The sequence below is a fragment of the Dermochelys coriacea genome, chromosome 7, assembly GCF_009764565.3.
Source record: "Dermochelys coriacea isolate rDerCor1 chromosome 7, rDerCor1.pri.v4, whole genome shotgun sequence".
Lineage (NCBI taxonomy): Eukaryota > Metazoa > Chordata > Testudines > Dermochelyidae > Dermochelys > Dermochelys coriacea.
Genome location: NC_050074.1, coordinates 126858817 through 126885751, shown reverse-complemented (window position 1 = coordinate 126885751; position 26935 = coordinate 126858817). Strand labels below are relative to the sequence as shown.

The 26935-nt window shown below is 46.8% G+C and overlaps 1 protein-coding gene across 1 annotated transcript in view; it reads right to left on the bottom strand.

Annotated features, from left to right (window-relative positions):
- CNNM1 (cyclin and CBS domain divalent metal cation transport mediator 1) overlaps positions 1 to 26255 on the bottom strand; it is a 62029-nt gene extending 35774 nt beyond the window's left edge. The window contains 2 exon segments of the mRNA XM_043519380.1: positions 24808 to 25872; positions 25875 to 26255. Coding sequence (XP_043375315.1) covers positions 24808 to 25872; positions 25875 to 26253 — 1444 coding nt within the window. The 5' untranslated portion in view covers positions 26254 to 26255.
- Between the last annotated feature and the right edge of the window lie 680 nt (positions 26256 to 26935).

Here is a 26935-nt window from a genome sequence, read left to right as displayed (position 1 = left end):
GAAGCACTCTATGTAGAAGTCCAGTCTGTTATTTTGACCTTCAGGAGGAGTCCACCCAGAATCCTTCTTTTTGTAGTGTTGGTAGGAAGGTCTCTGTGGGGTTAGTATGTTGTTCAGAGGTGTGTTGGAAATATTCCTTGAGTCGGAGACGTCGGAAATAAGATTCTAGGTCACCACAGAACTGTATCATGTTCGTGGGGGTGGAGGGGCAAAAGGAGAGGCCGCAAGATAGGACAGATTCTTCTGCTGGGCTAAGAGTATAGTTGGACAGATTAACAATATTGCTGGGTGGGTTAAGGGAACCACTGTTGTGGCCCCTTGGGGCATGTAGTAGTTTCGAGAGTTTAGTGTCCTTTTTCTTTTGTAGAGAAGCAAAGTGTGTGTTGTAGATGGCTTGTCTAGTTTTTGTAAAGTCCAGCCATGAGGAAGTTTGTATGGAAGATTAGTTCTTCATGACAGTATCCAGTTTTGAGAGCTCATTCTTAATCTTTCCCTGTTTGCTGTAGCTGTATTTTTCCTTTTCCTATCAGTTGCAGTAAGCTCCTGCATACTACAATTTTTGTTTAACACATCATCACATTCTCTCCAGCCATTTAACAGTTCATCGTTTTCCTCAATAAACCTTCTTTTTTCCCTCACAAAACTCATTACTTTGATTCATATGACTACTGACCTTTTGATTCTTTTCCTATAATGTCTGCCTTTCCCACGCTGGAGACCTCAATTTTATTGCTTACATAAAGCCCCAGTTTACATTTCCTTCTATTTCAAATTCCATTCATTCTTTGAATTTGCTTATATATCATCTTTAAAAAAGGGAAGAAGGAGGATCCTGGGAACTACAGGCCGGTCAGCCTCACCTCAGTCCCTGGAAAAATCATGGAGCAGGTCCTCAAAGAATCAATCCTGAAGCACTTAGAGGAGAGGAAAGTGATCAGGAACAGTCAGCATGGATTCACCAAGGGAAGGTCATGCCTGACTAATCTAATCGCCTTTTATGATGAGATTACTGGTTCTGTGGATGAAGGGAAAGCAGTGGATGTATTGTTTCTTGACTTTAGCAAAGCTTTTGACACGGTCTCCCACAGCATTCTTGTCAGCAAGTTAAGGAAGTATGGGCTGGATGAATGCACTATAAGGTGGGTAGAAAGCTGGCTAGATTGTCGGGCTCAACGGGTAGTGATCAATGGCTCCATGTCTAGTTGGCAGCCGGTGTCAAGTGGAGTGCCCCAGGGGTCGGTCCTGGGGCCCGTTTTGTTCAATATCTTCATAAATGATCTGGAAGATGGTGTGGATTGCACTCTCAGCAAATTTGCGGATGATACTAAACTGGGAGGAGTGGTAGATACGCTGGAGGGGAGGGATAGGATACAGAAGGACCTAGACAAATTGGAGGATTGGGCCAAAAGAAATCTAATGAGGTTCAATAAGGATAAGTGCAGGGTCCTGCACTTAGGATGGAAGAATCCAATGCACCGCTACAGACTAGGGACCGAATGGCTCGGCAGCAGTTCTGCGGAAAAGGACCTAGGGGTGACAGTGGACGAGAAGCTGGATATGAGTCAGCAGTGTGCCCTTGTTGCCAAGAAGGCCAATGGCATTTTGGGATGTATAAGTAGGGGCATAGCGAGCAGATCGAGGGACGTGATCGTTCCCCTCTATTCGACACTGGTGAGGCCTCATCTGGAGTACTGTGTCCAGTTTTGGGCCCCACACTACAGGAAGGATGTGGATAAATTGGAAAGAGTACAACGAAGGGCAACGAAAATGATTAGGGGTCTAGAGCACATGACTTTTGAGGAGAGGCTGAGGGAGCTGGGATTGTTTAGTCTGCAGAAGAGAAGAATGAGGGGGGATTTGATAGCTGCTTTCAACTACCTGAAAGGGGGTTTCAAAGAGGATGGCTCTAGACTGTTCTCAATGGTAGCAGATGACAGAACGAGGAGTAATGGTCTCAAGTTGCAATGGGGGAGGTTTAGATTGGATATTAGGAAAAACTTTTCACTAAGAGGGTGGTGAAACACTGGAATGCGTTACCTAGGGAGGTGGTAGAATCTCCTTCCTTAGAGGTTTTTAAGGTCAGGCTTGACAAAGCCCTGGCTGGGATGATTTAACTGGGACTTGGTCCTGCTTTGAGCAGGGGGTTGGACTAGATGACCTTCTGGGGTCCCTTCCAACCCTGATATTCTATGATTCTATGAGTCTATGATTCTATGATTCTATTTCTGAACACTTTGAATTTTTGTTCAATTTCCCACAAATTTATCCAACTTTCTGTTTTTGTCTTTTGAATAATCCTTTGTGCCACTGCCTTACATCTTTTTATAATTTATTAAGTCTTTACTATTCATTGTAAGAAGAAAAGGAGTACCTGTGGCACCTTAGAGACTAACAAATTTATTTGAGCATAAGCTTTCGTAAGCTACAGCTCACTTCATCGGATGCATTCAGTGGAAAATACAGTGGGGAGATTTATATACACAGAGAACATGAAACAATGGGTGTTACCATACACACTGTAAGGAGAGTGATCACTTAAGATGAGCTATTACCAGCGGAGGGAGAGGAGGAGGAGGAAGAAAACCTTTTGTAGTGATAATCAAGGTGGGCCATTTCCAGCAGTTGACAAGAACGTCTGAGGAACGGGGGTGGGGAGGGCAAGGGGGGGAATAACATGGGGTTATTTTCTCCTCTCCTCCACTGTTCCTCAGGCAAATTTATTTGAGCATAAGCTTTCGTGAGCTACAGCTCACTGAAAGCTTATGCTCAAATAAATTTGTTAGTCTCTAAGGTGCCACAAGTACTCCTTTCTTTTTGTGAATACAGACTAACACGGCTGCTATTCTGAAAACTATTCATTGTGTGTTTTACTTACTTGTATGTCTTATTTCTTTCCCTGATCAATAATTTGCAATCCTCATTCCACCAAGGAACTGGATTTCTAAATTGGGGTCAATCTGATGTGTTTTAGATTCCCAGATCAGCTTCTGCTATACAGTAATTCCTTTTATTAGGTTGTTACAGGATCTCCTAGATTGTCACTTGATAGGGTTGCCAACTCTGATGAAGCTATTCTGGGAGATTTTTTTTCCCAGCATGACAATGTAATTTTCTAAAAATATCCTATTAAAATTTCTCGGATTGCTCGATGCCAATTCCAGGAGACTCCAGGCCAATTGTGGAGGGTTGGTAACCCTATCACTTGAACAGTTACTACATAAATATTCATCACATTTAATCCTGAAAAGGCCCCAATCAACTTTTTGAAAAATTCCGGTTAGGAACTCTTTGTGTTTTTGACATTTTCTCAGCCATGGTACTCAATAAATATAGGGAAGTGATCATTTCCCATTCCATTTTCTTTATGAATTTCCAACCTGCATTTCCTAGCTATATTATTTATCACAATTCCCAAAACCAAAACGGAAAAGGATCCACCCACTGAATTAAATCTAGTAAGTGAGCCTGTATTCAATATTACCAGATGATGCATATCGTAAATTGTTCTAAGCATTTACCACTTAGGTCAGTTTTCTTACTTCTGCATTGATCATTGTGACTATTAAAGTTTCTGAAAATTATGAATGGGTTTTTGACATTAACCAGTTTTTCTAATTCTAAAATAACTAATTTTACATGGATTATAAACATTATAAATCCGTATATAAGTGTTTTCATTCTGCATGGGACTCTCAACAACATTATATTCCAAACTTAGTTTCTGCACATCCATTTTGATGTAACTAAGTCCCTCTTTTCTAAATATACAGACCTGCCACTTCTGGTAGCCTCTCTGGAGTGTATCATGTCCTAACAGATTGATCATAAATTTACTTATTAGCCATGTTTCTTGCACACATATTACTTCAGGCTTTTTTACCATTTCAAGGATGGCTTTCTTAAATTCCTGTCCATGCATTATTAAACCATATGCATTCCAGCTAAGGATTGTTAAAACTATATTATTTAAGCTGTATTATTGCCTTCATTTAAAATCACAAGAATGCAGTCTATCGAGGTTGCCCATCTATAGATATTTTTCTGCTGCTGTTGCTATGATTTTAATCCTTTTCATTTTTTCCCCTTCTGCAAGGTGCAGTTAATTATTTCTATAATGAATGCTATAAACTTCTCCTTTTCCTACAAGCAATACATCCTCTCCTAGTCTCCTCCCTGACCAGAGATGTGTTCTGCAGCCCCATACATCTTTTCTCTTACTTGAGTATTTTTCTTTTTCCTGCAGCAGGGGCACCTTTTGGTAGCCTCCACATATATTTTTTGATTATTTTAATTTTTGTATTTCTCTAGCTCAATCTGCTACTGCACATCCTTTATATGCTGCACTGTACTTTCCCCTGCAATTGCTGCACTTAGGTTCTGTTCTTTCTACACAGTTCTCGTATGAGTGATTTCCTCCACATTTACTGCACCTAACTCTACCCTTTCAGATCACTGCTGCATGTCCAAACCTTTAACAGTTATAGCACCTCACTGGGAGTGGGCGGGAATATATGGTTTAACCCGGAAAGACTGATACCTCATTTGGACCCTATCCAGAAGTTCAAGTCTTATGCGTAAAGCCATAGATGGCTGGTTACTCTCTCTCCCCTACTAAGCAGCCATTTAACACACGCTCCAGACGTAACTCCTCTTGTTTCCATCAGAGACTTAAGCAGTTGACAAGTAACTTTCATTTTCCCTAAGGCTGCAGTTTTAAGAAGTTTTTCAGCTTGCTCCATATGTGTACATCCTATCCATAGATCTCTACCCTGCATTCTTTTAACTCTGTAGGTCACCAACGCTTCGCTTTCTCAGGTCTGCCATTTGCAGGGTGGTTAACATCTCCTATTTGCACCTTTTCCGTCACTGATTTGACAGTTTGGAAATGTTGTTTTTGTTTTATCCATTCCTTCTTCAAATCCAGATAGATCAAGTCTCTTTTTCTTTCCCCTGATCTGAGACCATTCCTTATCCACTGCTGCTTCTCCTTCATAGTGCAACGCAACTTTCTCTCTCCCCCGGCCCTCTCCATTGTCACTCTCAACATTCAGCCTCACTTCAGGTGGGGGCCAGGGCCTGCCAAAGCCCTTCCCCCCACCCTCCCACCCTGCTGCTACAACCCAGCCTTGCTGCCTTCAGCCAGACACAAGCACTCAGCCAGCCCCTCTGCAAACTTAGGCAGGCAGTCGCACCATGCCTTTCGGGTCTGGTCCTTTAAATTCAGCAGAGAGAAGCAGCTGCAGCTCTTAAGTAGCCATTTTGTGCCTGGCTGCTGCTTGCTGCATCTCCCGCTGGTGAGAACCCTGAGCTCCATTATACTTCCCCATTCTCATTCCTTAGTAGATGGCACAGCCTCACAGAGCAAAAGCCGCAGCACTCTGGAGACGGTGGGAGAGAAGAGAGCAAAAGTTCAGGGATTATTCAGTAAACTCTCAGTCTTAGACCATTGTATGATATGTGTCAGCAGTAGATGGCACAGAGATGGATTGGGGTGACAGCACAGAGAGGGAAGGGATTCTCTTTGGGAGGAAACAGCTTGATTTCCCTGCCCCCGAGCAGCACACCTTTGAAGAGGCACTGCATGCTATTGGCTGGTCACTAATCTTCAATTTTGTTCTGGTGGGTTCAGAGCGGAGAGGTTTGAATCGCTTGTGGGGTTTTGTTTGTTTGTTTGTTGGAATAATCAGATTTAAATCAAGTTTAGGCTCTGTAAAATTAATTTGAAAAATTCCGTCATTGCAACTATGGATTAATATTTATAATCATAGAATCATAGAATCATAGAATATCAGGGTTGGAAGGGACCCCAGAAGGTCATCTAGTCCAACCCCCTGCTCAAAGCAGGACCAAGTCCCAGTTAAATCATCCCAGCTAGGGCTTTGTCAAGCCTGACCTTAAAAACCTCTAAGGAAGGAGATTCTACCACCTCCCTAGGTAACGCATTCCAGTGTTTCACCACCCTCTTAGTGAAAAAGTTTTTCCTAATATCCAATCTAAACCTCCCCCATTGCAACTTGAGACCATTACTCCTCGTTCTGTCATCTGCTACCATTGAGAACAGTCTAGAGCCATCCTCTTTGAAACCCCCTTTCAGGTAGTTGAAAGCAGCTATCAAATCCCCCCTCATTCTTCTCTTCTGCAGACTAAACAATCCCAGCTCCCTCAGCCTCTCCTCATAAGTCATGTGCTCTAGACCCCTAATCATTTTCGTTGCCCTTCGTTGTACTCTTTCCAATTTATCCACATCCTTCCTGTAGTGTGGGGCCCAAAACTGGACACAGTACTCCAGATGAGGCCTCACCAGTGTCGAATAGAGGGGAACGATCACGTCCCTCGATCTGCTCGCTATGCCCCTACTTATACAACCCAAAATGCCATTGGCCTTCTTGGCAACAAGGGCACACTGCTGACTCATATCCAGCTTCTCGTCCACTGTCACCCCTAGGTCCTTTTCCGCAGAACTGCTGCCGAGCCATTCGGTCCCTAGTCTGTAGCGGTGCATTGGATTCTTCCATCCTAAGTGCAGGACCCTGCATTTATCCTTATTGAACCTCATTAGATTTCTTTTGGCCCAATCCTCCAATTTGTCTAGGTCCTTCTGTATCCTATCCCTCCCCTCCAGCGTATCTACCACTCCTCCCAGTTTAGTATCATCCGCAAATTTGCTGAGAGTGCAATCCACACCATCCTCCAGATCATTTATGAAGATATTGAACAAAACGGGCCCCAGGACCGACCCCTGGGGCACTCCACTTGACACCGGCTGCCAACTAGACATGGAGCCATTGATCACTACCCGTTGAGCCCGACAATCTAGCCAGCTTTCTACCCACCTTATAGTGCATTCATCCAGCCCATACTTCCTTAACTTGCTGACAAGAATGCTGTGGGAGACCGTGTCAAAAGCTTTGCTAAAGTCAAGAAACAATACATCCACTGCTTTCCCTTCATCCACAGAACCAGTAATCTCATCATAAAAGGCGATTAGATTAGTCAGGCATGACCTTCCCTTGGTGAATCCATGCTGACTGTTCCTGATCACTTTCCTCTCCTCTAAGTGCTTCAGGATTGATTCTTTGAGGACCTGCTCCATGATTTTTCCAGGGACTGAGGTGAGGCTGACCGGCCTGTAGTTCCCAGGATCCTCCTTCTTCCCTTTTTTAAAGATGGGCACTACATTAGCCTTTTTCCAGTCATCCGGGACTTCCCCCGTTCGCCACGAGTTTCAAAGATAATGGCCAAGGGCTCTGCAATCACAGCCGCCAATTCCTTCAGCACTCTCGGATGCAATTCGTCCGGCCCATGGACTTGTGCACGTCCAGCTTTTCTAAATAGTCCCTAACCACCTCTATCTCTACAGAGGGCTGGCCATCTCTTCCCCATTTTGTGTTGCCCAGCACAGCAGTCTGGGAGCTGACCTTGTTAGTGAAAACAGAGGCAAAAAAAGCATTGAGTACATTAGCTTTTTCCACATCCTCTGTCACTAGCTTGCCTCCCTCATTCAGTAAGGGGCCCACACTTTCCTTGGCTTTCTTCTTGTTGCCACATACCTGAAGAAACCCTTCTTGTTACTCTTGACATCTCTTGCTAGCTGCAGCTCCAGGTGCGATTTGGCCCTCCTGATATCTTTCCTACATGCCTGAGCAATATTTTTATACTCTTCCCTGGTCATATGTCCAAGCTTCCACTTCTTGTAAGCTTCTTTTTTATGTTTAAGATCAGCAAGGATTTCACTGTGAAGCCAAGCTGGTCGCCTGCCATATTTACTATTCTTTCGACTCATCGGGATGGTTTGTCCCTGTAACCTCAACAGGGATTCCTTGAAATACAGCCAGCTCTCCTGGACTCCCTTCCCTTTCATGTTAGTCCCCAGGGGATCCTGGCCATCTGTTCCCTGAGGGGAGTCAAAGTCTGCTTTCCTGAAGTCCAGGGTCCGTATCCTGCTGCTTACCTTTCTTCCCTGCGTCAGGATCCTGAACTCAACCAACTCATGGTCACTGCCTCCCAGATTCCCATCCACTTTTGCTTCCCCCACTAATTCTACCCGGTTTGTGAGCAGCAGGTCAAGAAAAGCGCTCCCCCTAGTTGGCTCCCCTAGCACTTGCACCAGGAAATTGTCCCCTACGCTTTCCAAAAACTTCCTGGATTGTCTATGCACCGCTGTATTGCTCTCCCAGCAGATATCAGGAAAATTAAAGTCACCATGAGAATCAGGGCATGCGATCTAGTAGCTTCCGTGAGTTGCCGGAAGAAAGCCTCATCCACCTCATCCCCCTGGTCCGGTGGTCTATAGCAGACTCCCACCATGACATCACTCTTGTTGCACACACTTCTAAACTTAATCCAGAGACACTCAGGTTTTTCCACAGTTTCGTACCGGAGCTCTGAGCAGTCATACTGCTCCCTTACATACAGTGCTACTCCCCCACCTTTTCTGCCCTGCCTGTCCTTCCTGAACAGTTTATAACCATCCATGACTGTACTCCAGTCATGTGAGTTATCCCACCAAGTCTCTGTTATTCCAATCACGTCATAATTCCTTGACATCACCAGGACCTCCAGTTCTCCCTGCTTGTTTCCAAGGCTTTGTGCATTTGTATATAAGCACTTGAGATAACCTGTTGATCGCTAATGAACGAATGTTAATGAACTAAGTTATAGTTATATAGCCTGCTGGTGATGGCTCATCTTAAGTGATCACTCTCCTTACAGCATGTATGATAAAACCCATTGTTTCATGTTCTCTGTGTGTGGATATAAATCTCCCCACTGTATTTTCAACCAAATGCATCCGATGAAGTGAGCTGTAGCTCACGAAAGCTTATGCTCAAATAAATTTGTTAGTCTCTAAGGTGCCACAAGTACTCCTTTTCTTTTTGCGAATACAGACTAACACGGCTGCTACTCTGAAACCTGTGAGCCCAAAGTTAGTCTCCTAAATCCATACCTAGGCACCTGAGGGAGGGTTGTCAAAGGCACCTGTATAACTTGGGAGCACAGGTGCTCCTGAATTCAAATGCCAATCCTGATGGAATATGCAGTGTTGTTGTAGCCATGCTGGTCCAGGATATTAGAGAGACAAGGTGGGTGAAGGAATATCTTTTACTGGACCAACTTCTGTTGGTGAGAGAGACAAGCTTTCCAGCCACATACAGCTCTTCTTCAGATCTGAGAAAGGGACTCAAGTGTCACAGCTAAATACAAGCTCAAACTGATAGTTTTTACTGTAAGGAACCATTAAAGGTGAAGCGGCCTGTTAACACCCCTACCTATAGTCATAGGACAAAAATTGGGGTTACTGAGTTACGATTGTTGTAATAAGCCATAAATCCAGTGTCTCTGTTCAGTCCAGAATTGTTAGTGTTTGGAAGGTTATGAATTCAAGCTCCCAGGCACATCTTGACAAGATAACTGGCTCTGTGGATGAGGGGAAAGTAGTGGATGTGTTATTCCTTTACTTTAGCAAAGCTTTTGATACGGTCTCCCATAGTATTTTTGCCAGCAAGTTAAAGAAATATGGACTGGATGAATGGACTATAAGGTGGATAGAAAGCTGGCTAGATCGCCTGGCTCAGCAGGTAGTGATCAATGATTCCATGTCTCTTGTTCGGATTAAATCTGCTGTCTGTTAATTTCATTGGGTGACCCCTAGTTTTTGCATTGTGTGAAAGGGTAAATAACACTTCTTTATTCACTTTTTCAACACCATACATAATTGTATAGACCTCTATCCTGTCTCCCCTTAGTCATCTCTTTTTGAAGATGAACAGCTCTAATCTTTTTAGTCTCTCCTCCCATGGAAGCCATTAATCAACTTTGTTGCCCTTCTCTGAACCTTTTCCACTTCCACACTATCCTTTCTGAGATGAAGCAATGAGAACTGGACCCAGTACTGAAGGTGTGGGCATACCATGGATTTATGTACTGGTATTGCATTTTCTGTAATTTCCATTCTTAAGGTTTTGGCTGGATGCAGTGTGTCTTGCTGGAACTTTAACTGCCATCAGATTTTGCTTTTGTTTAATTCTATTGTGGTTACTATTACTCCCGCGCTATCCCAAGAAGCACCTGTTCAAGCTGTCAGCACATTGCTTCTCTAAACCCTCTCTCACTGCGACACTGGACTGGCGTATGTGCAGCTAGATGGAGACCTCCCTTGTTAGATTTTATTAGATTTAGTTGCCTCTTCAGTTCCTCTCAACATTTGTCTCCTGAGGAGGCTGCTGCATTATCTTACGAGTACTTGGTTTTCTGCTACTTGTGACATGGCCACACAGCCTCTACTGCGTGGTCCTCTCCAGTCAGAAGGTCTAAGTAGATTCCAGGGACTCCTTTACATACAGTGCTGCACATCCTACTACCTTCCCGCCTTATGGCCTAATCAGTTCTGCTTGTGGAGTTAAGGCAAATATTCATGTCCCATCAATTTGTCATCCCACCATACTATGGATAAGACCATCAAGTCAAGTTCCTCTTCCAGTGCCAGGCATTCTAGTTCATATGTCTTTGACTTTTAACCTTCTCACACTGGTAGAACAAACACTTATTTTTCACTTTTGAGTAGGTGCTTATTTTGTTTTCACTCCTTTGTCAGTTGCCCTGTTTTTGTGGACTGGACGCTTGATCCCAACTAGTCCCTCTCCTCCAGTTCACCAGTAATTTCAGTCCTCTCCTTACTACCAGTTACCTTTGTATTAGTTGGATCCTTAGCAATTAACTTTGACCTTAGTGGTCCTCAACCCTGTTGATGTTTCTAGTTTAATTAGGTAGGGAGGGGAGTTGGGGGGAGGGATAGCTCAGTGGTTTGAGCATTGGCCTGCTAAACTCAGGGTTGTGAGTTCAATCCTTGAGGGGGCCATTTAGGCATCTGTGGTAAAAATTGGGGATTGGTCCTGCTTTGAGCAGAGGGGGTTGGACTAGATAACCTGCTCAGGTCCCTTCCAATCCTGATATTCTATGAAGAGGAAGTTCTGGTTGAACTGCTAAGGTGAAAGAAGATCTGAAAAACTGGACCACTTCTCTGATTGGATAGTGTTAGGTTCTCATTTTGTCAGCCAGGAGCTCACATTTGACCTTGCTGGTTTGGGTAACTGCATTAGACCACTGACTAATCTTATTGCTACTTTTATACAACTTGCACTTTTTGGCAACCTGACGCTACAATATCCAGAAATGCCCATTCCCACTGTTCCACAAGAGAATAATTCCTTCACCCCAGTAAACATTTCTATTGTGGCATAAGGAACTCTCAACATTTACACGCTTATCAGATTTACTCTAACATACATGAATGCACCTTAGTGACTTCCAGATGGAACTAAACATCCTCCCCACTCCATCACACATGGCATCCTGGGAGGTATGCTGCCTGCCAGGGGCCTGTATCCGAGATGTTACAGAGGGATTGTCGAGGATCATCCAGCCCTCTGACTATGACCCCATGCTACTCATCCATGTGGGCACTAATGATACTATGAGGTTTGACCCTCAGCAGATCAGAAGTGATTATAGGGCTCTGGGAGTAAGAGTGAGGGAGTTGGGAGTGCAGGTGCTGTTCTCTTTGATCCTTCAGTCAAGGATAGGGGCCCAGGCAGAGACAGATGCAGCCTGGCATTCACCTCCAGGATGTGAGGATGGTGTCGCCAGGAGGGCTTCGGCTTCCTTGACCATGGGATGCTGTTCCAGGAAGAAGGATTGCTAAGCAGAGATGGGGTCCACATATCGAGGAAGGGGAAGAGCATATTTGGATACAGACTGGCTAACCTAGTGAGAAGGGCTTTAAAGGGGCAGGTGACCAAAGCCCACAGGTAAGTAAAAAACATGAAGACCTGGGAGAAGGGTCGGGGGAAGCATGGGCTGTTTTAGCAGGGATAAAGGAGAGACAAGACAGAACGGCGTGGGGGTGGGGGAAATCAATATCTTAGATGTCTATATACTAATGCGAGAAGTATGGGGAATAAGCAGGAAGAACTCGAAATGCTAGAAAATAAACACAACTATGACACAGTTGCCAGAACAGACGACCTGGGGAATAATAGCATGATTTAGAATATTGGTATAGAAGGGTACAGCTTTGCTCAGGAGGACCAGACAGGGGAAAAAAGGAGGAGGTGTTGCCTTTGGTATTAAAACGTAGACACTTGGACTGAGGTTGAGATGGAATAGGAAACAGACGACTTATTGAAAGGCTCTGGGTAAGGATAAAAGGGGTAAAAAACAAAGGTGATGTCATGGTAGGGGTCTACTACAGACCACTAGCCAGAAAGAAGAGGGGATGTGGCTTTTTTTTTTTTAAACAACTAACAAAATCATACAAAGCTCAGGACTTGGTGGTGATGGGGACTTCAACACCCAGACATCTGCTGGGGAAATAACCCAGCAGGGCACAGATTTCTCCCAACAAGTTCTTGGAATGCATTGGAGCAATTTTTTTATTTCAGAAGGTGGAGAAGCTATTAGGGGAGAGGGCTGTTCTAGATTGATTTGACAAATAGGGAGGAACTGGTTGAGAATTGAAAGTGGAAGCAGCTTGGGTGAAAGTGATCATGAAATAGTAGAGTTCATGATTCTAAGGAATGGTAGGAGGAAGAACAGCACAATAAAGACAACAGATTTCAAGAAGGCAGACTTTAGCAAATGCAAGGAGTTGATAGGTAAATCCCAGGGGAAGCAAGTCTAAGGGGAAAAACAATAGTTGGTAGTTTTTAAAGAGACATTATTAAGGGCACAAGAGCAAACTATTCCACTGCGTAGGAAAGACAGGAAATCTGGCAAGAGACCACCCTGGCTTAAGCAGGAGATCTTCAATGATCTAAAACTCAAAAAAGAGTCCCACAAAAAGTGGAAACTCGATCAAATTACAAAGGATGAATATAAACAAATAACACAAGTATGTAGGGACAACATTAGAAAGGCCAAGGCACAAAATTAGATCAACTAGCTGAGACATAAAAGGTAACAAGAAAACATTCTACAAATACATTAGACCAGAGGAAGATCAAGGACAGGGTAGGCCCGTTACTCAATGATGGGGGAAAATAATAACAGAAATTGTGGAAATGGCAGAGGTGCTTAATGACTTCTTTGTTTTGGTATTCACCAGAAGGGTGATGGTGATTGGACATCTACATAGTGAATTCCAGTGAAATGAGGTAGGATCAGAGGCTAAAATAGGGAAAGAACAAGTTAAAAATTACTTAGACAAATTAGATTCTTCAAGTCACCAGGGCTTGATGGAATGCATCCTAGAATACTCAAGGAGCTGACGAGGGATATCTGAGCCATTAGCGATTATCTTTGACAAGTCATGGAAGATGGGAGAGGTTCCAGAAGACTGGAAAGGGGAAACTATAGTGCACATCTATAAAAGGGAAATAAGGACAACCCAGGGAATTACAGACCTGTCAACTTAATTTCTGTATCCGGAAAGATAATGGAGCAAATCATTAAGTAATCAATTTGCAAACATCTAGAAGATCATAAGGTGATTAAATAACAGTCAGCATGGAATTTGTCCAGAACAATCATGTCAAACCAACTGATAGCTTTCTTTGACAGGGTAACAGCATTGTGGATAGGGGGGAAGCGGTAGACATGGTATATCTTGAACTTTAGTAAAGCTTGAATATGGTCTCATGACTCATAGATATTAAGGTCAGAAGGGACCATTATGATCATCTAGTCTGACCTCCTGCACAATGCAGGCCAAAGAATCTCACCCACCCACTCCTGCAATAAACCTCTCACCGATGTCTGAGCTATTGAAGTCCTCAAATCATGGTTTAAAGACTTCAAGGTGCAGAGAATCCTCCAGCAAGTGACCCGTGCCCCATGCTACAGAGGAAGGCGAAAAACCCCCAAAGCTTCTTCCAATCTGCCCTGGAGAAAATTCCTTCCGACCCCAAATATGGCGATCAGCTGAACCCTGAGCATGTGGGCAAGACTCACCAGCCAGACACCCATGAAAGAAGTCTCTGTAGGAACTCAGATCCCACCCCATCTAACATCCATCAAGGCCATTGGGCCTATTTACTATTAATAATTAAAGATCAATTAATTGCCAAATCATGTTATCCCATCATACCATCTCCTCCATAAACTTATCAAGTTAATCTTGAAGCCAGATAGGTCTTTTGCCCCCACTGCTTCCCTTGAAAGGCTGTTCCAGAACTTCACTCCTCTGATGGTTAGAAACCTTTGTCTAATTTCAAGTCTAAATTTCCTGATGTCCAGTTTATTTCCATTTGTTCTTGTGTCCACATTGGTACTGAGCTTAAATAATTCCTCTCCCTCCCTGGTATTTATCCCTCTGATATATTTATAGAGAGCGATCATATCTCCCCTCAGCCTTCTTTTGGTTAGGCTAAATAAGCCAAGCTTCTTGAGTCTCCTTTCATAAGGCAGGTTTTTCATTCCTTGGATCATCCTAGTAGTCCTTCTCTGTACCTGTTCCAGTTTGAATTCATCCTTCTTAAACATGGGAGATGAGACCTGCACACAGTATTCCAGATGAGGTCTCACCACTGCCTTGTATAATGGTACTAACACCTCCTTATTTCTACTGGAAATACCTCGCCTGATGCATCCCAAGACCGCAGTAGGTTTTTTCACGGCCATATCACATTGGTGGCTCATAGTCATCCTATGATCAACCAATACTCAAAGGTCCTTCTCCTCCTCCGTTACTTCTAATTGATGCATCCCTGGCTTATAACTAAAATTCTTGTTATTAATCCCTAAATGCATGACCTTACACTTCTCACTATTAAATTTCATCCTACTACTATTACTCCAGTTTACAAGGTCATCCAGATCCTCCTGTATGATATCCCAGTCCTTCTCTGAATTGGTAATACCTCCCAGCTTTGTGTCATCTGCAAACTCTCTCCCAGAGCTTGCGTACCCCCTGTACCCCCTCCCATACCCCAATCCCCTGTCCCAGCTGGGAGCTGCCTGCTGCACCCAAACTCTCTCAGAGCTTGCACCTGTCACCCCCTCCTACACCCCAACTCCCTGCCCCAGGCTCAGCCCAGAGGCCCTTCCCACACTGCAAACCCCTCAGCCCCAGCCCAGAGCCCGCACTCCCTCCCAAACCCCAACCCCAGCCTGGTGAAAGTGAGGGAGGGTGAGGGAGAGCAAGCGTATGACCTCATAAACAAACGAGGGAAATGCAACCTAGATGGAGCTACTATAAGGTGGGTGCATAACTGATTGGAAAATTGCTCCCAGAGAATAGTTATCTGTGATTCACATTCATGCTGGAAGGGCATAATGAGTGGGGTCCCACAGGAATCGGTTCTGAGTCCGGTTCTGTTCAATATCTTCATCAATAGAGAGTACACTTATAAAGTTTGTGGACGATACTAAGCTGCGAGAGGTTGCAAGTGCTTTGGAGGATAGGATTAAAATTAAAAATGATCTGGACAAACTGGAGAAATGGTCTGAAGTAAATAGGATGAAATTCAATAAGGACAAATGCAAAGTACTCCATTTAGGAAGGAATAATCAGTTGCACACATACAAAATGGGAAATGACTGCCTAGGAAGGAGTACTGCGGAAAGAGATCTGGGGCTCATAGTGGACCACAAGTTAAAGATGAGTCAACAATGTACCACTATTGCAAAAAAAGCAAATGTCATTCTGGGATATATAGCAGGAGTGTTGTAAGCAAGAAACGAGAAGTAATTCTTCCCCTCTACTCCACCCTGATTAGGCCTCAACTGGAGTATTGTGTTCAGTTGTGGGTGCCACATTTCAGGAAAGATGTGGACAAATTGGAGAAAGTCCAGAGAAGAGCAACAAAAATGATTAAAAGTCTAGAAAACATGACCTATGAGGGAAGATTGGAAAAATTGGGTTTGTTTAGTCTGGAGCAGAGAAGACTGAGAGGGGACATGATAACCCTTTTCAGTACATAAAAGGTTGTTACAAGGAGGAGGGAGAAGAATTGTTGTTCTTGACCTCTGAGAATAGAACAAGAAGCAATGGTCTTAAATTGCAACAAGGGAGGTTTAGGTTGGACATTAGGAAAAACTTCCTAATTGTCAGGGTGGTTAAGCACTGGAATAAATTGCCTAGGGAGGTTGTGGAATCTCCATCACTGGGGATTTTTAAGAGCAGGTTGGACACACACCTGTCAGGGATGGTCTAGATAATATTTAGTCCTGCCATGAGTGCAGGGGACTGGACTAGATGACCTCTCGAGGTCCCTTCCAGTCCTATGATTCTATGAGCACACCTGGAAATTAAAGAAGCCAAACTTTCCATTAATTCCCACCAAGAGGGTGATAATTTGGATGCTTTGTCAATCAGAATCCATCCAGCTGTGATTCCAGGGAATGGGAACAATTATGTGTGCAAGCCTCTGAGCCCAGTCTGTGGATAAAATGCTGTACTATTGGAATAATTGCAGCATGTCCTATTGCTCACCATCTGAGGTGGAGAAGAAATGCTTCCCTCTACAGTCACATTGGCAGGGAAATGGTATTGGGGAATAGCTTTCTCCTGCACAGCCTTCAGCAAGGACTTCGTGTAGCAACTCTCTCATGAGCAGTTTCCCTCTAGACTGCAAGGAGGCCTCAGGCACTGATTGAGCCTTGGTCATTCCCAGCTTCCAACTTTATTTATGGAATGCAACGTGTCATCACTGTAGACATTTCCTAAAGAGCAGGATCCACCCGCTGCAGTACAAAGCCCATGAGCTAGATGTGTGGGACTACTGCATAGCAGAGAATCTGACAGTTCTAACTAGGGAGGAAACAAAAGCCTAGGAATATTGCTGGAAGAGCAAACCTGCTGCAGAACAGTTTCCTAGCCTCTTTAAAGCTGCAGGCAGCCTCTGCCCATGATCAATACATGTCAGAATTTCAGCAGAGGTACAGCTTGTGGTAAGTCATCTTAAAAACACTCATGTAAACTCTTCACGGCAACCCAGTTCGGTTTTGTTCCTTTCCCCCCTTCTTGCTGCCAAAGCTCAACTTTTACCTAGGGTAAGATAGGTTTCCAATGTACGGTCGTTATCCTCAAACAGCAGAGCACAGTCATGAACTCTGCTATGCACCAAACAGAACACGTGAGCACCACAGTGCATATGCATCCTGTGTTATCCTAATGTAATCATAGAACCATAGACACATAGAGCGGGAAGGGTCATCTAGTCCAGCCCCCTGTGTGGAGGCAGGGCCAAATAAACCTAGACCATCCCCAACAGGTGTTTGTCCGGCATGGTCTTAAAAACCTCCAGTGATGGGGATTCCACAACTTCCCTCAGAAGCCTATTCCAGAGCTTAACTATCCTTATGTTTCAAAATAGCAGCCATGTTAGTCTGTATTTGCAAAAAGAAAAGCAGTACTTGTGGCACCTTAGAGACTAACAAATTTATTTGAGCATAAGCTTTCGTGAGCTACAGCTCACTTCATCGGATGCATTCAGTGAGCTATAGCTCACGAAAGCTTATGCTTAAATAAATTTGTTAGTCTCTAAGGTGCCACAAGTACTCCTTTTCTTTTAACTATCCTTATAGAATCATAGACTGTAGGACTGGAAGGGACCTCGTAGAGGTCATCTAGTCCAGTCCCTGCATTCATGGCAGGACTCAGTATTATCTAACCATCCCTGACAGTGTTTGTCTAACCTGCTCTTAAAAACCTCAAATGACATAGATTCCACAACTTCCCTGGGCAATTTATTCCAGTCTTAACCACCTTGACAGAAGGTTTTCCTAATATCCAAACATCTCCCTTGCTGCAATTTAAACCCATTACTACTTGTCCTTAGTCAGTGCTTAAAGAGAACAATTTATCACCCTCCTCTTTATAGACAACTGTTTCTGTACTTGAAGCTGTTATCTTGTCCCCACCTCAGTCCTTTCTTCTCCAGACTAAACAAACCCCATTTTTTCAATCTTTTCTCATAGGTCATGTTTTCTAGACCTTTAATCATTTTTGTTGTTCTTCTCTGGACTCTCTCCAATTTGGACACATCTTTTCCAAAGAGTGGTGCCCAGAACTGGACACAATATTCCAGTTGAGGCCTCATCAGTGCTGAGCAGAGTGGAAGAATTACTTCTCATGTCTTTGCTTACAACACTCCTGCTAATACATCCCAAAATGATGGTGGGTTTTTTTGGGCACAGTATTACATTGTTGACTTGTATTTAGTTTGTGATGCACCATATCCCCCAGATCGTATTCTGCACTAATCCCTCCTAGGCAGGCAAGGTGGATGAGGTAATATCTTTTAGCAAGTTGGTAAGAGAGACAAGCTTCTGAGATACAAAGATATAAGGACCCAGGGACTAGAACCCATGTCTGCAGAGCCTGGGGCAGCTGATATTCTCACAGTGCTACCAGGAGGCCATGCCACAGCACAGCCAGGGAGCACTGTGGAGAGTAGGCGCTGCAGGAAGTACCACCCAGGAAACCCAGAGTAGCAGTACCCTGCAGCCCTCTGATTGGCCAAGTTCCCCTATTTAACCCCAGGATTGCCCCAGGAAGTTGTCTGATCAATCCCACAGACTTTGACTGCACTGCCAGACTTCGCCTCTTCTCCTGGTCTCTGATTCCAGCCTGACTCTGACTTCTGCCCCTCGATTCTAACCTGGAACTACCTCTGATCTCTGACTCCGGCCTGACCCTGACTCTTGTTTACGGGACCTGGCCTTACGATTCCTCCCACTCCTGTCCCTGGTGGGCAGACTTCAGCCCAGTTGTGACCACTAGGCCATGCCACCTACACCCCAGTCCCTTATGACAGAGCTCTTCCTCAGGTCTGGGAAAGGAAATCAGTGTCACAGCTTAACACAAGATCAAACAGATAGGTTACCCTTAGTAGCTCACACACATTCTACCAGAGCATTCAAGGGGAAGTGGCTCGTTAACACTTCCTAAGCAGTCATTTCCTATTTTGTATTTGTGCAACTGATTATTCCTTCCTTGCATTTGTCCTTATTGAATTTCATCCTATTTATTTCAGATCATTTCTCCAGTTTGTCAAGGTCATTTTGAATTCTAATCCTGTCCTCCAAAAGCACTTGCAACCCCTCCCAGCTTGGTACGGTCCTCAAACTTTAGAGGTGTACTCTCTCTGCCATTATCCAAATCATTTATGAAGATACTGAAAGATCCCTGAGGGACCCCACTCAATATGTCCTTCCAGCTTGATTGTAAACCATTGATAACAGCTTCCTGAGCATGGTTTTCCATAACTTTATAGTAGATTTGTCTAGGCTAAATTTCTCTAATTTGTCTATAGTTAAAGATTTTCCTAAATCTCTCTTGCTGCAGATTGAGCCCCTTACTTCTTGACCTTCAGTGGACATGGAGGACAATTGATCCCTGTCCTCTTTAAAACAGCTTTTAACAGATTCAAAGACAATTATCAGGTGTCGTCCCCCCCCCCCCCCCCGCTCAGGCTATGGCTAACTACAAGGCTTTTAGGGGCATAGCTGTGTCGCTAAAAGGCACGTAGTGTTGCTGGTGTTTGTCAGCAGGGGAGAGCTCTCCTGCTGACAAAGCACTGTTCACACTGGCGCTTTTCATTGGTAAAACTTTTGTTGTTTGGGTGAGTGTTGTTTTTTTAATACCCCTGAATGACAAACATTTTGCTGATGAATTGCCAGTGTAGACAAAGCCTCAGACTTCTTTTCTCAAGACTAAACACGCCCGATTTTTTTTTACCTTTCCTCATAAGTCAGGATTTCTAAACTTTCTATCAATTTTATAACAGGTTTCAGAGTAGCAGCCGTGTTTAGTCTGTATTCACAAAAAAGAAAAGGAGTACTTGTGGCACCTTAGACTAACAAATTTATTTGAGCATAAGCTTTCGTGAGCTACAGCTCACTTCATTGGATGCTCACGAAAGCTTATGCTCAAATAAATTTGTTAGTCTCTAAGGTGCCACAAGTCCTCCTTTTCTTTTTTATCAATTTTATTACTCTTTTCTGGACTCCCTCCAATTTATCCACATCTTTCCTCAAGTGTGGTACCCAGAATTGGATATGGTACTCAAGTTGAGGCATCTCCAGTGCAACCAGAGTAGAACAATGACCTGTATCTTACATACAACACTTCTGTAAAGACACCCCTGAATGATATGTTGGGCTTTTGTTTTTTTTTTGAAATTGCATCACATTGTTGGCTTATATTCAATTTGTGATCCACTATAACACCCAGATCCTTTTCATTAGTAGTACCATCTAGCCAGTTATTTCCAATTTTGTAGCTGTGCATTTGATTTTTCCTTCCCAAGTTAAGTACTTTGTTCTAGTCTTTATTGAATTTCATCTTATTGATTTCACATCAATTCTCCTATTTGTCAAGGTAGCTTTGAATTACAATCCTGTTCTGCAAAGTGTCTGTGACACTGTGATGAAGTGGGACTGTTCTTAATGTTTCCTCTGAATATTGTGGGGGTGCCTCAGTCTCCCCTAGGCAGTTCTTAAGTATCTAGGGGGTGGGATAAGGGTGTATGATCATTGCAGAGCCCTAGAGGGCAGGTGTGTGCAGGGGTCTGGACACCGAGAATGGCCAACACCCTGTTTCCTGGCAACTGATGGCCTGGCTCTCCCCCTCCCCTCCCCCCCCCCCCCCCCCGCAAGGTGAGAGCTAAAAGGTTGGAGAACAAAGGAATCAGGTGACCTCCTGGCCAAGGAAAGGGACAAAGCCCAGAGGAGGAAGGGCTGGAGAGTTTTTCAGTTTTGGGCTCAGTGGTCGAACGCAGGGAACCCCAAGGCTGGGGTCTAAGATCCCTGCCCCCCAGAAGGACTTGACTGAGGGGTCCTGGTTGTACCCATAAGCTCTGTTTTAGACTGTTTTGCTATTGTCCAATAAACCTTTCATTTTACTGGCTGGCTGAGAGTCACAGTGAATCCCAGGAAGAGGGGTGCAGGGCCCGGACTCCCCTACACTTTGCGACAACTGGTGGCAGTGGTGGGATCTATTGCAGCCCATGGATGGTGCTTCCTGCAGTAAGTGACTGGGGAGCAGTAAAACAAAGGGGGATGGATGAGGACCAGGTGTGCTGAAGGCTCAGAGAGGAGCAGTTTTGGGGGGTCGGTTAACCCCTGGGAGTGCGTGACCAGAGAGAAAGACTTTTGCAGTAATGGGGTCCCCCAGGGGATTGCAGCGAGTGGTCCCAGGAGGGATGGGAGTCTGCAGCTCGACCCTGGCAAAGAGGTGGTGACCTCGAGAAGGGCTGGCACACGAGGGGTTCTCCCTGGAAACTGTGGGGTGTAGCAAGCACACAGGCCTGCGAGTGGCCAGCAGGGAGATGCATAGCAAGCACCTTAAGAGTGACCTGGTAGAGCTGTGCAGGCAGAGGGGGCTGCGCATTGGGAGGCTCACCAAGGAACAGCTGATTGCCCAGCTGGAGGAGGGAGATTGCTGGAACGAACCAATCCCTGTCTCTGAGGGAAGCAGCCTGGCAGATGCAGTGCAGGCACCAGGTGTCTGTCCCAGCGGGGAGTGAACAGGCGGCTGCTGAGGGCTTCCTGAGTCCCCTCCTACCTATGCCTAGGGAAAGGGCCGGGAGGAGCCCAGTGAATACAGAGGGCACTGTGACCCTTGCGGCTAGCAAGGGATTCTCCTGGCAGAGCTCCCCATCGCTTGATCCGAGGCAGCTGCAATGGGAGAAGGAGCTAAAACAGAGAGTTGGAGCTCAGGCAGCGGGAACTGCAGGAGGAATGGGAAAAGCAGCGTCAGGAGAAGGAAAAGCAGTGTCAGCACGAATTGGAGGAGAAGGAGAAAACACTAGGAACAGTCTCACTTCGTCACAGACCCCTCCCAGTCTAGTGCTATCCTCAAAATTTTATAAGCAAACTCTCCACTCCCTTATCAGTCATTAATGAAAATACTGAATAGTACCAGACCTAGAACTGACCCCTATCATCTGTTACATTTTCATCTAGATCTGGTGCGAAGGAAGGAGGTGGGGATGGGTTGGGACAGGTGACATAGGCCAGTTAACTCACTTTGCTGAAACACCCCACTGGATGGCATTGCAAACATTACTCTAGCAGGTGCTTACAACACAACTTTGACTCAAAAAAAAAAAAAAAAATAAAAACCCAACAACCTATCCTTAAAGTTATGTGCCTACTTGAAAAAACAGTAAAACTCAACATGTATGTAACTGAAAAAGAACAGATTGATATTTCTACTGTTTTGGTTTGTTTTAGGGCTGTTGATTAATCACAATTAACTCAAAAAAATTAATCATCAATAAAAAAATTAATCACAATTAATTACACTGTTAAACAATAAAATACCAATTGAAATTATTAAATATTTTGGATGCTTTTCTACATTTTCAAATATACTGATTTCTATTACAACAAAGCATACAAAGTGTACAATGTTCACTTTATATTATTACAAATATTTGCACTGTAAATATAAAAAAATGTATTTTTAAATTGACCTTATACGAGTACTGTAGTGCAATCTCTTTACCATGAAAGTGTAACTTACAAATGTAGATTTTTTTGTTACATAACAGCACTCAAAAACAAAACAATGTAAAATTTTAGAGCCTACAAGTCCAGTCAGTCCTACTTCTTGTTCAGCCAATTGCTCAGACAAACAAGTTTGTTTACATTTTCAGGAGATAATGCTGCCCACTTCTTATTTACCATGTCAACTGAAAGTGAGAACAGGCGTTCACATGGCACTTTTGTAGCCGGTGTTATAAGGTATTCACGTGCCAAATATACAAAACATTCATATGCCCCTTCATGCTTCAGCCACCATTCCAGAGGACATGCTTCCATGCTGATGATGCGCATTAAAAAAATAATGTGTTAATTAAATTTGTGACTGAACTCCTTTTTGATCTGTTTTGCCCGCCTTCTGCCATATATTTCATGTTACGGCAGTCTCGGATGATGACCCATACATGTTGTGCATTTTAAGATTACTTTCCCTGCAGATTTCACAAAAGGCAAAGAAAGTACCAATGTGAGATTTCTAAAAATAGCTACAGCACTGGACCCAAGGTTTAAGAATCTGAAGTGCCGTCCAAAATCTGAGAGGGATGAGGTGTTTTCAGGAGTCTGAAAAGAGCCACACTCAGATGCGGAAACTATAGAACCCGAACCACCAAAAAAGAAAATCAACCTTCTGCTGGTGGCATCTGACTCAGATGATGAAAATGAACATGCATCAGTCCCTACTGTTTTGGATCGTTATCGAGCAGAACCTGTCACCAGCATGGAAGCATGTCCTCTGGAATGGTGGTTGAAGCATGAAGGGGCATATGAATGTTTAGCATATCTGGCACATGTGAATACTTTGTAACACCGGCTACAAAAGTGCCATGAGAACTCCTGTTCTCACTTTCAGGTGACACTAAACAAGAAGCGGGCCCCATTACCTCCTGCAAATTGTAACCAAACTTATTTGTCTGAGCGATTGGCTCAAGTAGGACTGAGTGGACTTGTAGGCTCTAAAGTTTTACATTGTTTTATTTCTGAATGCAGAATTCTACCTTTGTAAGTTCAACTTTCATGATACAGAGATTGCACTACAGTGCTTGTATGAGGTGAACTGATAAATACTATTTTTTTTACAGTGCAAATATTTGTAATCAAAAATACCAAGTGAGCACTGTATGCGTTGTATTCTGTGTTGTCACTGAAATCAATATATTTGAAAAAGTAGAAAACTCAAACGGTATTAAAATACATCGTATTCTATTATTGTTTAAAAGTGTGATTAATCGCACGATTAATTACACGATTAATTGTGATTTTTTTTATTCACAGGCTTGTGATTAATTTTTGTAATCACTGGACAGCCCTCGTTTGTTTATCTTGTTCATTTGATAGCAGTTTTAGTCAGTTTCCACCAGCAAGAAGGGACAAAAGTAACTTTAAAACCCCCAAACAAGGTTGGAGCCTCAGGCACCTCACCTCTAGCCACTCTGTTAAATTGATTCAAAGCACAGCCTTTGAACATCCCCAGTGCATGTTAACTAACCCTCCCGCACCCTGCACTGGGGATAAGTGTCTGTCCCCATTCCCCAGACCAGCAGCGACCGTCCCAAGTGAGTGGCACAGCCAGGATTGAGCTCTGAACCCTCTCCACGCACTCCCTGCCGCTGTCACTCAGCACGGGGGAAAGAACCAGATGCTGGTTAATTGCCAGGGCGGCTGGCAGAGCTCAGCCCCGCTCCACGCCCGCTAGCTGCCTGCCTCACTCCGCCCAGCCTGCGCGCAGAGGGGCCAATGCTGAGCAGCTCCTTGCGGAAAGCGCCAGCCGCCCGAGTCCGCCGCTCGTATAGGGCGCCCGAGCCGAGTCCCCCACAGGCTGCTGGAGGGGCTGCGTGCCGCCGTGAGCCAGACACCCCCCCGCCACCGAGAGCTGCGCGCAGCCAGGGGGCACACGCCAGGGCCAAGCAGGGCACAAAGAGCCCAGGAGCTCCTTCCCGCCCAGCTCCCGGGCATCCTATCCGGGCATCCCAACTCCCATTCCCGCAGGGCCCCCGCTCCTTGCCCGGACCCCCTGAGCTCAGCCGGCCGGGAGAAGCTGCCCCGCACGCACGGGCCTGGGGGAGCAGGAGGCGGTCGGGGAGGCGCAAGCTGGCGCTTGGTGCGCCAGAGGCAGCCGGCGAAGGGCCACGGCGATGCAAAGAGAAGGCGGTGGCTGCCGAGGGTGCACGGCCAGGTGGAGGCAGGGACAGGAAGATACCGAGCCCCGCAGTAGGCTGCATGGCCCCGGAGCGCACGGGTGGGGCTGGCCGGCGGGAGCGGAGCCCCGGTGCCTGGGGGTGCGTGGCTGGAGGACAGAACCGGGAGTTCCGGCGCCCTCACCCTTCTTGAACTCCTCCAGCAGCGTGTCCAGGCGGCTGTCGCTGAAGACCCAGTGCAGCGGCCGGCGGTAGAAGCGGGTGATGGTCTGCAGCGGGGTGCAGTCGTCAGGGTCCACGAAGGCCAGGTCTTTGACGAAGAGCAAGTCCACGATGTTGTCCCGCCGGTCGCCCTCGTAGACCGGGATGCGGGTGTAGCCGGAGCGCAGAATCTCGGAGACGGTGGCGAAGTCCAGCACGGCGTCGGAGCGCAGCATGAAACAGTCGGCCAGGGGGGTGAGCACATCCTCCACCACCTTGGTGCGCAGCTCCAGCCCGCCCTGCACCATGGCCAGCTCCTCCCGCACCAGGTCGCTGTGCGGGTCGGCGGCGCGCAGCGTCTCCAGCAGGCGCTCGCGGGTGGAGAAGGTGCTGAGCTCCTGGCGCAGCGCCCAGTCCAGCAGGCGGCTCAGCGGGTAGCAGAGGGGGAAGGTGGCGGCCATCAGCAGGCGGGTGAGGCAGAGCGTGTGCGAGCCGATGGCCAGCCCGTGCCGTGAACACACCGAGTAGGGCAGCACCTCGCCGCCCAGGAACACGGCCCCGGTGCAGAGCAGCACGGGCATCCAGGGGACGCCCTGCACCCAGCCGGCCAGCGCCGGCCCCTGGCCGGGCACGGATGCGCATAGCCAGCCGGCCAGCGCCGCGTTGGCCCCGGCCTGGCCTAGCAGCAGGGTGCAGAGCAGGTAGGTGCCGCCGTGGCCCCGCACCGCCTGGACGCGGCGCGCCTGCTCCTGCTCCGCGGCCGAGCCGCTCTTGCGCAGCACGCGGAGCTCCAGCGGGTCCAACGCCAGCAGCAGGCCGCTGAACAGCGCCGAGAGCCCCAGCAGCAGCAGCGCTCCCAGGGCCCGCAGCCAGCCCGCCTCCGGCAGCGGCCCGAGCAGCCAGGGCTCCGGCCCCGCCGGCCGCACCCGCGGCAGGAAGCCGCCCGCCGCGCCGTGGGGCTGCCAGGCGCGCCCGTCCCAGGCGCAGAGCGAGAAGAGCCGCCCCCGCCGGCCGGCCCCGCGCTCCCCCTTGCGCGGCTCCCGCACCCGCCCGCGCACCCGCCCGGCTGCAGCGGGCCCAGCACCTCCACGTCCTTGGCCCAGGCGCTCTGCGGCGGGCAGCGCTCCCCGGGCGCCTGGCCCTCCCCCGCCGGCGGCTCCTCGATGAAGGCCAGGCGGGGCTCGCTCTCCGCCCCGGAGGGCGCGCGGCTGCGGTTCGCCTCGGGCGGCGGCTGGAAGAAGAGGCGCAGCGGGAAGCTGGCCCCCTCCACCGCCCCCAGCGCGCCGGCCTCCAGCGAGACCCGGCCCGGGGCCGTGTCCTCGGGCCGCAGCCCCAGCAGCCAGGCGGCCCCGGCGGGCGGGCGGCGCGCCAGCGAGAAGAGGAGCAGCAGCGCGGCGCCCCGGCCCCAGCCGCCCGCCTGCACCGCCATGGCGCTCCGCCGCCCGGCCGCGCCTCACGCTGCAGCGGGGGAGCCGGGCCCAGGTGCCGGGCGGGGAGCAGGCGGCCCGAGCCCCGCCGCCGGTGCCTGTGCTGGGGCAGCTGCGTCCGGCCTGCGCCCGCAGTCCGTCAGCCAGCCCCGGGCCGGGCTCCGCGGGCGCTGGGTGTCCGCAAAGGCGGGTGCGGCCCCACGGACCCGCTCCGTGCCACAGCCTGGGGCGGACACACGGTGAGAAACGGGTCAGGCCTCAGGGCAGGGATTTCCCTACACCCCCCTGACTTTCCCTACACCGCCCTACACTAGTTTGTGAACTAGTTACATGCAGTGTTGCCAGTTTAGTGAGTGTTTGGACATTGAAATTGAAACATTAATACACACCCTTTCAAAGCGTCTAAAGGGGATGATAACATACCTGTATCTGGAATAGACTTGAAAAGCGTGAACATGGACTAGTTTCCTTCCACAGCTGCTGTTTTTATGACCAAGTCGATGCATTCGCTTGAGTGGTGTTGGCCAACCTAATCATTTCAAATGGTGATTTGTAAGCAGAGTCTAAATGAGCTCTCCCTGACAGCCAGTGATGGGCTGGGGGCAGGGGAAAGGCTTCAGGGCCAGATTGTTTTTATATTCACACCTAATCTGCCGAGGTATCCAGCAGACAGAGCTCCCTTGC